The 13,298-nt window shown below is 40.0% G+C and overlaps 1 protein-coding gene across 13 annotated transcripts in view; it reads right to left on the minus strand.

The window, feature by feature from the left end:
* LPXN (leupaxin) overlaps positions 1-13,298 on the minus strand; it is a 38,929-nt gene that overhangs the window by 4,856 nt on the left and 20,775 nt on the right. For all 13 annotated transcript variants that reach the window (XM_059070495.2, XM_067037300.1, XM_067037291.1 and 10 more), the window contains 4 exons: positions 11,252-11,351; positions 7,745-7,912; positions 6,413-6,586; positions 6,217-6,298 (listed from right to left, as the gene is read on the minus strand). In XM_059070495.2, the coding sequence (XP_058926478.1) occupies positions 6,217-6,298; positions 6,413-6,586; positions 7,745-7,912; positions 11,252-11,351 (524 nt within the window). The remainder of the gene's footprint in view (positions 1-6,216; positions 6,299-6,412; positions 6,587-7,744; positions 7,913-11,251; positions 11,352-13,298) is intronic.

Below are 13,298 nucleotides of genomic sequence, written 5' to 3' on the forward strand. Positions count from 1 at the left end.
TGTTGATGGACACTTAGGTTGCTTCCATGTCCTGGCTATTGTAAATAGAGCTGCAATGAACATTTTGGTACATGAGTCTTTTTGAATTATGGTTTTCTCAGGGTATATGCCCAGTAGTGGGATTGCTGGGTCATATGGTAGTTCTATTTGTAGTTTTTTAAGGAACCTCCATACTGTTCTCCATAGTGGCTGTATCAATTTACATTCCCACCAGCAGTGCAAGAGGGTTCCCTTTTCTCCACACCCTCTCCAGCATTTCTTGTTTCTAGATTTTTTGATGATGGCCAGTCTGACTGGTGTGAGATGATATCTCATTGTAGTTTTGATTTGCATTTCTCTAATGATTAATGATGTTGAGCATTCTTTCATGTGTTTGTTGGCAATCTGTATATCTTCTTTGGAGAAATGCCTATTTAGTTCTTCTGCCCATTTTTGGATTGGGTTGTTTCGCGGTCACTTTTTGATATGCCTTACCTTGTCCAACTATGCTTTCTTTGAAAAGCAGACAATTTAATAGACTTCTGAGGTCTCTATATCTAAGAATGTAAACTAATAATTTTATAAGCTGTCCTGTATTCTTCTTTTCTATCCCTGAGACACAGAAGAGCTCACTTCGCTTTTTCACTTTATCAAAAAATGTCTAGAGTCTGATCAAGTACAAAACTGAAAGCAGGCATGGGGGTTCCCTGGTGGCGCAGTGGATAAGAATCTGCCTGCCAGTGCAGGGGACACAGGTTCAATCCCTGGTCCAGGAAGATCCCACATGCCGCAGAGCAACTAGGCCCCTGTGCCACAACTATGGAGCCTGCGCTCCAGAGCCCATGAGCCACAACTACTGAGCCTGTGTGCCACAACTACTGAAGCCCGCGTGCCTAGAGCCCGTGTTCCGCAGCAAGAGTAGCCCCCGCTCACCGCAACTAGAGAAAGCCCGCGCGCAGTAACGAAGACCCGACGCAGCCATATATACATACATACATACATACATAAGTAAATAAATAAACTGAAAGCAGGCAGTCCTGCTATTTAAGAAAAACAAACCAACACCCACAACCATCCTTCTTGCTTTTGTGTGGCACACAAACTATAACGTGCATCCCTCACCTGGAGAGTTTGTCAACATGCTGACCGCTGGGCCCCACCCCACCCAGGGTTTCTGATTCAGTAGGTTTGGGATGGGGCTCGAAAATTTGCATTCTTGACAAGTCTTGATGCTAATGCTTCATAAAGCAAATGGCATAAAACTGTGCTTGCCTATAAGTAGGTGTTACTTGAGAAAATTATAAGACATTCCGACTGACCTAGGAATGACCCTCATCTAGGCATTTACAGGGTATCTGGTCTCAAGAATGAGACAGCAGAGAAGTAACAGCCTCCGTTTCAACTCAGGTGAGTCTCAGGAGAGGAATCAAAAGCAATCAGCCAAACTTGCTGTGATACCCCTGCATTTAGCAATCCAATAAATTGAGGAAGTTTCAGCACTAACTTTCCTGGAGGCTCTCTCTGGGGCCAATTACCTCTGGAGGGCGGATGAGAAACACTAACAGTTAAAAGTGCCTTAGAGAGAAGAAGGGTGTTTATACTCTGGTGAGGCTCTTAGCCACAGGGGAAATTAGGGAGCACCTGCATGGCCTGGATAATGAACAATTAGAAGAAAGACAAAGGCACTGAGGACCTGGTCCCTACAGGAGGATGCTAAGGCCCAATGTGCTTAGAAACTTGAACCTTAAAGAGGAATTCTCTGAACTGAAACAAAAATGCAGACGAATTCAATTTCCCAGGAGGCTCAGTAGTTAAGCTGTCATTACAGAAACTCTGTGTGTGACTATGTGACTTGGAGCAAGGCAGGATGCCTGGGACTAATTACTGGACTAACCATATGGCAGGAGACCCATTTACAGAAAACAAAGGATGAAAGCAAAAATACAACCGAAGAGGAGCTTCTGATTAGTAAATGGCCTTTTTTGTCACTCGTCTCAATAAGTATGTTTTAGGTGTGGCTTCATATTTTCATGTAAAGTCATAAATGACCAAATCAGCCTTGTCTGGTTAGAAGGGGTCCAAGTCAAAACCAGTAAGAACTAGCTACCTTCATGGCACTTTCTGATCATCCTATGAATAGGGTATTTCTCTTTTGTACCTAACTTACGTCTCTTCTTGAAATATGTCTGCATCCTGTTATTCTGCCCTCAGGCAACTTCCACATCATAATCATCTATGAGCAGTATTCACTTGCTGACTATTCTACTCAACAAACCCTCAGACTTCTAAGGCTACCGGTGCAATATAAGCTGACCATGACTTAGATTAAATCTCAATGAAAAATGCTGCTTAACCAAAGTGCAATCTAAAAATGAAAGATCTAATGATTTGTGAAAAGCATTGAACAAGCTTCAGTGAGCAAGCAAATTACTACAAAGCAGTTGGACAATGGATTCTATCAGTGCTGCTCTATCCAGGTCTGTCTTCAAATAAAGTGTACCGTGTTGGTGCCAAGAAAGTACAGGGACAACAACAGCAGAAGAGGGACGGAGTAAACATGGAGCTTGCTAAAATGAGACCTGAATTTAAATTCCAATTCTTTGATTTTCTAGTTGCATGACTTAAAAAAAAATCACTTTACCTCTCTGATGCTCAGTGTTTCCATCTATAACTTGGTAAAATGTGGGATAAAATTATTCTCTCAAAGTTGTGCTGGGGATTAAATGAATAATAGTTAGGAATATACATAATAACCTGCCTGATATTTAGGACCTGACCTCCAGGAAAATGGCACAACACACAGGTTTATCTTCATGCCCTCTTGAAGCATCACCACAATAGTTAAAGAAATATTTAAAGCAGAAAGACTCATAGGAAAAAAGAGAAAAGGAAACGACATGCCACAGATGAGGTATCAATAAAATTCTCCAAAATTTAAAGTAGGTATTAGAGTGGCTTGTAGCTTGGCAGAAAGAAAAAAAAACCTGAAACCTAAATCTCTGAAGAGGGGAGGTGCCAATAAAACTCAAGCCATCCTGAGCTCCAAAACATCAAAGGGGCTCAGGAACTGAATGCATAAAATAGTCTTCAAGGCTGAAAACAGGATTGGTTGAAAGTCTGAAGAGCTGTCAGAAAATCAGATCTCTCATCTTACCATAAGATGCAGTGATTATTTCTATAAATTTCAAACCAGAGGGTCTCAATGATCAGGGATACTGGACATCGTAAGAAAAGAAGTCAAGCTTTCTACTAAAAATTGAGAAATAAACAAAAGTTGGCATGCCGAATGGTGAAAACCCCATCCCCCAATCTCTTTTACTAACTTTTGTAATGTCAACAAAGGAGAATATCTCTTTGGTAAAATTTATTCAAGATGAAAGACCTAAAATATTAATAGTCGGGGGTCCTGCAGCAAAATGGCCAGAGCACCCTACCTGAGTACCATACAGTTGAGTCCACCAGTCAACACGTTCTGCCTTAGCCACAGAGCTTCCAGTTAGCATTTTAGTGTCTCATTCATTCTTAAATAAAAAATGGGCAACCAAAGGTCAGCAGCATTTGGCAAACACCATTGTAACAAGATATAAGGCATCAAGATGTAATAGACGTCAAAGTTCAAAGTGCACTGCAAGACATCCCTCAAAGTAGATAGCCACGGACTATTTGCACAAATCTTGAACTCCTCACTCATACGTAGGATATAAAACAGGTAAAGAGAAGGGGAAATTGAGAGAGGGATTTCTTTGGAGAGAACTGTGCTATGTGTGCTCCACCACCACCACCAAGAAGCATGGGGTATGGTTCCGGCTAACCTCAAGTCAAGAGAGGGAACTCAGTGGGACCACTCAGAGAGCTGGGTATGGGTCCCCTGCCATTAGCGGGATTCAGCTGATGGTACCTGGTTCATCCCAGGTGAGCATCTGGCTGAAGGGGCCTAGGGCAGCTGAATAGAGTGATGTGCCTGAAACTAACTGCAGTCCCCACTGACTGCAAGAGAAATATGCAAGTTTCCCATGGTCCATATTTGAAACTATGAGTGAAAGAGTTAATCTGGAACCATTATAATCATTTCTAAGTGATCAACTCGAGGGAACAATGAAAATCCTGCAGAAAAGAGTATCTGTGGAACGGACCCTCAAAGATCCATGTACTAAGGGGAGAACAGCCAGCCAAGACATGTAAAGGGCCACCAAGAATTTGTCATTAGATCCAGACTGAATAGACAAAAACGTCCAAGTAAAAAAAGAAAGTCAGAGTTAAATATCTGCCAGGCCCGGAGAGCACAAAGCAAAAGCAAATTAGACAAGTTAGAACTTTCCTGCCCTCCAGTGTCACCTCATCCACCCGTTTCAACCCTGGAGGGGTCAGCTATCAAGATTAGCAATGGGTATGAGAGTGGAAGCAAGAAAGGACCAATGAAAGGCCACAACCCCCTTCCCTGGCCTCCTGCAGCTTAAAGGCCCCACCAGGGGAGAGAGTAGCTGTCACTTTAAAGTTGGAAAGCTTTAACTCTTACACAGACTGAATTACCCAAGGACTTAGATTTGTGTTTTGTGTCTTAAATTTTCTATTTAGAAGAGTTTATTAAGAACAATAAAAAAAGACATGGGACTGCCCAAATCTTTATTTAGAAGAAAACTTTTCCCACTGAGTTAATTCTAAAAGGACAGGAACAGAAAAAATAAAGAATGTTTCCATGCATGAATCATATTTATTCAAAAGAAACATAAAAAGAAGTCAGAAAAAGATCAAGAAAATTCAGAAAACAGAAGGAAAAAAAGCTTGCAAAAGGGGAAAAACAGGTCACGTAGAAAGGATCAGGAACAAGAACAAAATTTTAAGAAAAAACTTCTCAACCACGGAAGCTGGAAGACAGTGGAGCAATGTCTTCAGAAAGATGAAGGGAAACAGTTCCCACCTAGAATTCTATGTCCGGGCAACTTAAGGTCGACAAATTAGTTTCAGATATTCAAGGTTTCAAAACTTATACCTCCTATTCATTCTTTCTCAGAAGCTACTGGAGGTGTGCTCCACCAAAATAAAGGCAATAACATGTATTGAAAGATAGAGGGAAATAGTAAAAATAATTCCCAAGATAACGGCCTAGAATAGCGACTCCTCAGCAGGCCTGAGGAGAAACCGTTTTAGGCAGGAGCAGAGGGTCAAAGCCTCCTGGACAGATGTGTCTCCAAGAAGAAAACAAATGGAACTGACATATTACCAGATGTGCTTGACCCGGTTGAGAAGGATTTCACAGCTCTGTCAGATAAATTAGTGATAAGTACAATGAAAATTAAGCTAATGAAAAAGGGATCCAAATATTAACTTCAGGAAAAAACAAATATATGTGAAAAGGACACCATGATAATGATAATCATCATCATTACCAGTCTCCATGTGCCAGGCACTGTTGTAAACGCTATACTGATACTGTCTCTTAAAATCTGCATAATGACCCTAGAAGGTAAGCATTATTATTAGGCCCATTTTACTCATGAGGAAAGTGAGGTACAAAGAGGTTAAATGACTTGAACAACATCGCATAGCTGACAAATACCACAGCCCAGATGTGAACCAGACAGTCTAACCCCCAAATCCATGCTCTACTACATCAGTTTGTTACGTGGCTCAGCTGTGAGCAATGCTTATGTGACTGTCAACGTATACACACTGAATACTGATCTGACCTATAATTATGACCTAATTATAACTGAGAGAATGGGGGAGGAATTATGTTGGGGGTAGGTGGGGTAGTAATAAAATTTCTAAAAAAATTAAGAGAGTTAAAAATTAAGTTAAAATTTAGTTAAAAATTTAGTTAAAAATTAAGTTAAAAATTAAGTTAAAAAATTAAGAAAGTTAATATATAATGGTTAAAACTGGGGGAAAAGAAATCAGTATATAGTAATATATTATTTAAAACATACAGATAAATAATAGAAGAAGCTAAAAAATTTACCGAGGAGAACTGGATTTGGCAGTGGAAAAAGGAAAAGCAAGGCACTGTTCTTTTCAATATTACTCTTGAAGTAATATTTGCATTTTTAAACTATGCATTTGTATTTCTTTGACTAAAAAAGTCAATTTAAACAAAATTCATCCATGTTGGAAAAAGGCAGGGAGGGATGGCGTTTGGTACTGAAACGGGCACTTGGATGGTAGAGGCAAGAACCAGCACCAACAAAGCAGACCAGGGAAAAGCTCTGCTGGTCTTCTTGTAACCGCCCTGGGTCATACCTTCTTCACCGAACACCTCTCCACAGTGAGCGCAGAAGAAGTGCTCTGGGTGCCAGGTTTGGTTCATGGCCGTCAGCACTTTCTGGAAAGGAAACACACTGGAGAGATGAAAATGCTACAGAGCAGTAAAACACGACCCCAGCTCGAAGTGAGGAGTAAGAGCTACGTGAACGCAGGGGGAGGGCGGTTTACTCACACCCAGGATGGGAGCCGCACAGTAAGCACAGCGTGGAGAGAAAAGGTGGTGGTAGTCCTTGGGGCAGTAGGCCAAGCCACTCCGCTCAAAGAAGGGGCTGGAGCCAAGCGCTTTTTTGCAGTGAGTGCAGACGAAGTGCTCCGGATGCCATGCTTGTCCTAGAGCGTGGATCACCTGGAGGACACAACAAAGACCGGCAAGTGGGGGCCCAGTTGGGGGCTCTAGGGTCCACAGGGGGCACGACTCTGGAGGGCGCGCTTCCAAAAGTATTCCATGTAAACGACTCCACCCTGGAGTTACACAACACTGAGGCCTAGACCGAGGTTCTACCCATGTGGTCTCTTGTCCGTACTTTATGGACAGTAAAACAGTGCCCAACTTTCCTGAGTGATCACACTGAGAAAAGCCTATAAATGATCATTTCCACTATATTGCCCCAGAGGATGGGAGAAACAAAATAGAGCATAGCAGTGATGGACAAGAGATAACTAACTATATCTTGGCATGGAAGGGACACCTGGAAGAGGAGAAGGCCAATGACAGTTTTTATTCCTCTGATCTGAACACCTCATCTCACATCCCATGCAAAATCAGGTCTCAAAGCCCTTTATTATGGTTTTGGTGAAGGATGATGCCTGAGCAGGAGTTTGCGGCCATGATATGGAGCCGAGTGCAGCTAAAAATCGACATCAATTGATTTACACCCAGAATGTTTGAACAGAGGGAGCAGTGAGAAAGTTCCTCTGGGTGAAGGCAGTACAAGAAAATGGTTTAGAGCTCTAAGTCGGGAGACAGACTCTCCTGGGTTTGGATCTTACCTCTACCTCCTGCTAGACCTTGGACGTGTCAGTTAATGACCCTGAGTCCTCGGGTTCCTCATCTTTATAAAGGGCTTGTGACCACTGAAGGGCTAATGTGACCATTAAATAAAGGAATACTTGTAAGGTGCTTTGTTCAGTGCCTGGAGCACTGTAAGGGATCAGTAACAATTACTAAACTGTCTTAGAATATAAGGAGAGGGCTTCCCTGGTGGCGCAGCGGTTGAGAATCCGCCTGCCGATGCAGGAGACACGGGTTCGTGCCCTGGTCCGGGAAGATCCCACATGCCGCGGAGCAACTAAGCCCGTGAGCCATGGCCACTAGGCCTGCGCGTCCGGAGCCTGTGCTCCGCAATGGGAGAGGCCACAACAGTGAGAGGCCCGCATACCGCAAAAAAAAAAAAAAAAAAAAAAAAAAAAGAATATAAGGAGAAAGAGCAATCCTTAATGGGATGGAGACAGACATACACACAGACATAGATGGCTGCAGGATCAACGTCTTGGCCTATCCCACCTTTCCAGCAATCGGTTTACAGCAGGAAACACAATGGCCCTTGGGCACTGTCGCAATTCCAAGGTCCTGCAGTTCCTGCTCCAAACCCCCCAGCATCGAGTCCAGGGAGGCCTTGTGATCATGCTTGTCTGGTAAGTGTTTCTTGCTGGTATCTGCTTTCACTGTAACCTGTATCAAGAAGAGAACCGTAAAGAGAATCATCCCCACTGGCATCTTCTGCGCGATCCCTTAGTCTTTTGCTAACCTTCCTCCAAGGCACTGGGAGAATCTAACCTTGTAACACCAATAAAAATGCTTTCATTTCCTTTTCATTCTAAGTTCCTCAGGGCAAATGAAATCTGACTAATCTTCCTCAATTAACCTTATCTTCTTTTTATTCACTTATTTTGCAGTATTTATTGGGCCCTGGGTTTGTGCCAATCACTGCTCCAGGCTCTCGGTACAGAACAAGGTACAAGACCAACCAAGTGTCTGCGGTCATGTAGTTTACAGTCTCTGGGTAATACACAATAAGCAATTAAAGAAATAAAGATATGATGTATATCTCAGGTGGAGATAAGATATAAGTTATATATTGAGACAAATGACAGAGGGTGGAATGGAGAGGAAAAACTGATTTAGATGAGGGTGATCAGAGAAGGCTCTCTAAGGAGGTGATATCTGAGCAGATATTTGAATGATGTACTGAGATCTAGAAATACTGATATTTGTGGGAAAAGCAATCCAGAGGGAAGGAAGGCCCAGAGCAAGGAGACGGACTGACACATAAAAAGAAAAGTAGAAAAGGTCAGTCGGGCTAGAGCGAGTGAGAATGAGCGAGAGGAAAAAATGGTGGAAAAAGAGGCAAAGATCACATAGGGCCGTCAGGGTAAAAGCTGCAGTTTTATTCCAAGGGTGATGGAGCCATTTTGTTTCAAGCACGAGAGTGAAAGAATCTGATTTACAAGATCCTTGTGGCAGCCGAGTGAGGAATTAGGTGTGGGCAAGCCAGAGTGGAATTAGAGGCACTAGTTAGGCAGGAGACCATTATAACAGCTCGAACTAGAAATGACTTGGAGCAGTGTCAGTGGAGGAGGTGGTGAGAGGCTGTCAGATAAGACTTGCTGACGGATTGGATTTATTAAAGCAGAACTCCAAAACAGTTATTATAAAACGTTCAAAGGAAAAACCACAAATTACAAAACAGAACAAATTACAAAACTGCCCAACTTGTCCTTCGTCAACTCTTGTCCTGAGATTCCATCTCTCTCAGCTCCTTTCCAGCTGGGCTACTGTGACCATCTATCTAATACTTCCTGATCAGAGAACTACAATGATTCTCCATTGCTTCTAGCATGGAATTCGCAGCATCAGATGGACATTCCAAGTCTCCCATCCCCTGCCCTCACTTTACCTTTCCAATCTCATCTTTTATTACTCAGTAAAAAGCCTCCATTGTTTAAAGCCAGCCAGGTTCCCTGCAGTCTCCTGAATGTTACCGTCTGCCTTCAGGCCTCCACTTATCCACTTTTTACTTCCTGGAATAACCTCACATTATCTCACTAATCCAAAATGCTCATTTCCCTTCAAGAATCTTACCATATGACACATTTCCTTCCTCCTCTATTATATAGTGTTAGTTAATGCTGAAGAGAGTAGTGTTCAAAAGGTTAACATGGAAAAGGCCTGAAAGTACCAAAGTAAAAACACAATAATGTATCTATAGCTACTCATCGTACATCTACATCTATAGCTATATCCTGGTATATTCCAGAATTCTTTTGAAAGGGTATGTTAAACGTAAGAAAATACCGACTACCTCCAAGGGGCAGAACTGGATGGCTGGGAACAGCTCACTGTAAACTTTTGTACTTTTGATTTTTGTACAGTGTAAACGTATTCAAAAAATAAACAGATATTTTTGGAAAACGTAAATAAACCAAGACGCGTGCTAAACCAACTTAAAAACACCACACAATTAAAACTCCCAGTGCAGGGACTTCCCTGGCAGTCCAGTGGTTAAGTCTCTGCACTTCCAATGCAGGGGACACGGGTTCGATCTCTGGTCGGGGTACTAAGATCCCACATACAGAGTGGCATGGCCAAAAAAACCCCAAACAAATTCATAATGTAGATTTTTTTCTAGTATTTTCAGATATACAGTGCAATGAGGAATGCACCCAGCTTTACTGTAGACATTAAAGAAACCTTGTTTCTGATATTTATTCATTTGTCCCTCTAATAAGTACACATTACTCATAATGTATCAGGAACAGGGCTGGACATTGGAAGTCCAAAGATGAGCCACAGAGATAAGCTTCCTGCCCTTCCAATCACACACATTTTTATACACTGCCCTGAAATTATTTCATAGTCATTTCATGGGTGCGTATCATATCCCCCAACCAATTCAGAGTGGGTGGATTCTCTACTTTTAAGAATTCTAGCTCAATATTCTGTAATAACCCAAATGGGAAAAGAACTTGAAAAGGAATATATACCTGTATATGTATAAGTGAATCACTTTGTTGTATACCTGAAACTAACACAACACTGGTAATCAACTATACTCTAACATAAAATAGTTTTAAAAAAGAATGAATTCTAGATGATAATTCCCTTGATAAATTCTTAGGTCCATTTATGTGAGTTCCATTCCCTGCCAGGCCAGTGAGCTTGCCACCCATGCTCTGGAGACTAGAACAAGGGCCAGATTTGATCTCAGTGTGAGTTCAGGACTCATCCTTCCTACCGCCAAAGCCACACTCCGCTCTCCCTTGCTCCGACCCAGCTTGCCCACGGCTCTCCTCCATCCCACTCAGGGGGCTCTCTTTAACAGCCCTTCCGCACTTTATCCAGTTTTAGTGGCAAACGATCTGTCTTTTATTCTATAAATGTCACAATCCCTCATTTTATCAAGCACGCTCCAAGCCCCTTGAAATCAGAACCCGTATCACAGTATCTTTTATGTCCACACCTTAAAAAAACGGATACAAATGAACTTATATACAACACAGAAATGGACCCACAGACTTAAAAAACAAACTTGTGGTTACCAAAGGGGTAAGTAAAGGGGTGGTGGGGGGTAAATTAGGAGTTTGGGATTAACATATACACACTACTATATATAAAATAGATAACCAACAAGGACCTGCTGGATAGCACAGGGAACTGTACTCAGTATTTTGTAATAACCTATAAGGGAAAAGAATCAGTTTTATATATATATACATATATATGTATGTGTATATATGTATATATATGTGTATATATATATATATATATATATATACACACACACACACACAACTGAATCACTTTGCTGTACACCTGAAACTAATACAACACATTGTAAATCAAGTATACTTCAATTAAAAAAAATACATAGTACAAATTTGAGTTCATCCATCGAATTAAATTTAGTATGGGAAAATGAATCATGACTTAGGGAGTTTCTCAAGGGGGAATATGCCGAGCTGAGTTCACAGAGATAAGACCTGAAGGCTGTATCACAGGGACTGTGCTCACCTGGGTCTGCATTTCACACAGGTGGGCCATCAGCTCCTCCAACTGCACAGCTGCTGAGGTTTTAGGAGGTGGTGGTGATTCCTTTGGCTCTTGGACCTCACTATAGGCAGAAAACAAAAGTCATACCAACACATCAAAACTTAAATAAATGTTAGGCCACGCATAAAATACTAGAAAACGCAGTTTTAACTATTAACCCCTTAGACATGACTAAAACTAGAGACAGAGACTATTTTTAAAAAATAGGTACTAAACATCTGAACAAGGTCTCCCTGCCTTTGTCTCCATGTTTCCCTCTGGTCGTCTCAAAAACTGACTGTTGTTCTCAAGTGCATGAAGAAAAGTGCCAGACCTGTAGCTGGGTGGCCATTCTCCCCCAACAACCAGGAAATAAGCGGCCTCTGAAAAGAGTTTGAAGACCACGGTCCAATGTGTATTTTTTATTTTAATAGCATTCTTTTTTAAATTATAAAGTATTATATCTTCTTTCAGTTATTGTCAAGTGAAAGACAAAAAATAAATATATATACTATATATTTATATGTTTAATATATATTTATATAACACATAATATTTATATAATATATAAAATACATAAAAATAAATAAATACAGAGAAGACATTGGTCCATGGGCCCCAGAAACAGTAAACAGATTTTTATTCAAATACATTAGTAAAATTAACCACGTGTGAGGACACAAAATAGAGTCTAATAAATTCTAAGAAGTAAATCATACAGACCATATTCTATCTACTTAAGTAAAAATAAAGTAATTCTAAGTAATTCTTGGGAGAAAGAAAAAATTAACAATTTTCAAACTATTTAGAAATAGCTATAAAATCACACAGGCTCTTCCGAGTTGAAAGCAAAATGTTATTGAGAAGAAAAATATAAATAGACTTAGGTGCAATATTGAAAAATAAAAAAGACCAGAAGCAAATTAAACATCTAACTCAAGACTATTAAAAAATTTAAAAAAATAATATAATAATTAAACAGAATGAATAAAAGCATAAATCAATTAAACAGAAAACAAACCAAAAAAACTAACAGCTTTTTGGGAGCGTTGTATAAATTACCAAGTACATAATAAAATATGGAAAAATCACCCAATAGGTTCAATGAATATCTCAGAAACTTGGTACTAAAACCAAAGACAGAATGGTATACGTGTGTGTGTTGGGGGGGGTACTGTGCATACCAGTCATCCAAGAATGGTTCAACATTACACAAAGGATTATTATAATTCACTATACTAACAGAAAAAGAGAAAATCTTTATAAACATATTGAGAAGTACTGAAAAGCAACTGAAAACAAATTTAACCACCATTCCTGTTGTTGAAGATTGAGGAGGAGAAGAAAAATTCCATAACCTGACAAAATATGTCTATAAAAATCTATAACAAGCCTCATATTTAATAGTCAAATACTGAACACATTTCTAATTAAGGGAAGAGGAGGACAAGGCTCCTACTATCATTGCTAGTCTCCAATATTATTCCAGAATGCATTAGCAAATGCATTTAAAAGTAAAACTAAGATTTATATGTTTTCAAGAAAAACGTAAAGCACTCTCACTTTTTAAATATATAATAATATTCCTAGAAAATGACAGATAAATGATATAACAACTATTATAATGAATTTTAAAAAATCAGGATGGCTACTAGATACAAGAATAAAATGAAATAATTAGTGTTTTTCCTATAGACCAGGGGTAACTGATTTGAAAATCCAATGAGGAGAAAAATGTGTTCACAATACCAAGAAAAAAATATATTAAGTATTAAAGAATAAATCTAACAAGAAATGTGTAAGATTTCTATGAAGAAAAATCACTAGAAAGAAGACCCACCTGAATAAATATGCATAATATGATGTCAGTTTCTCCCAATTAAACTATAAATTCAACGTAATCCATACAAAAATTATAATCGAATTATTCAAGTTAATAGGCTGATGCTAAAATTCAAAACAAGTGAGAACACTCAAGGCAATTTTGAAGGAAAAGAAAAAAAACAGGGATAACTTGTCCCAGTAGATG

The sequence above is a fragment of the Kogia breviceps genome, chromosome 7 (genome assembly GCF_026419965.1).
Source record: "Kogia breviceps isolate mKogBre1 chromosome 7, mKogBre1 haplotype 1, whole genome shotgun sequence".
NCBI classification, from domain to species: domain Eukaryota; kingdom Metazoa; phylum Chordata; class Mammalia; order Artiodactyla; family Physeteridae; genus Kogia; species Kogia breviceps.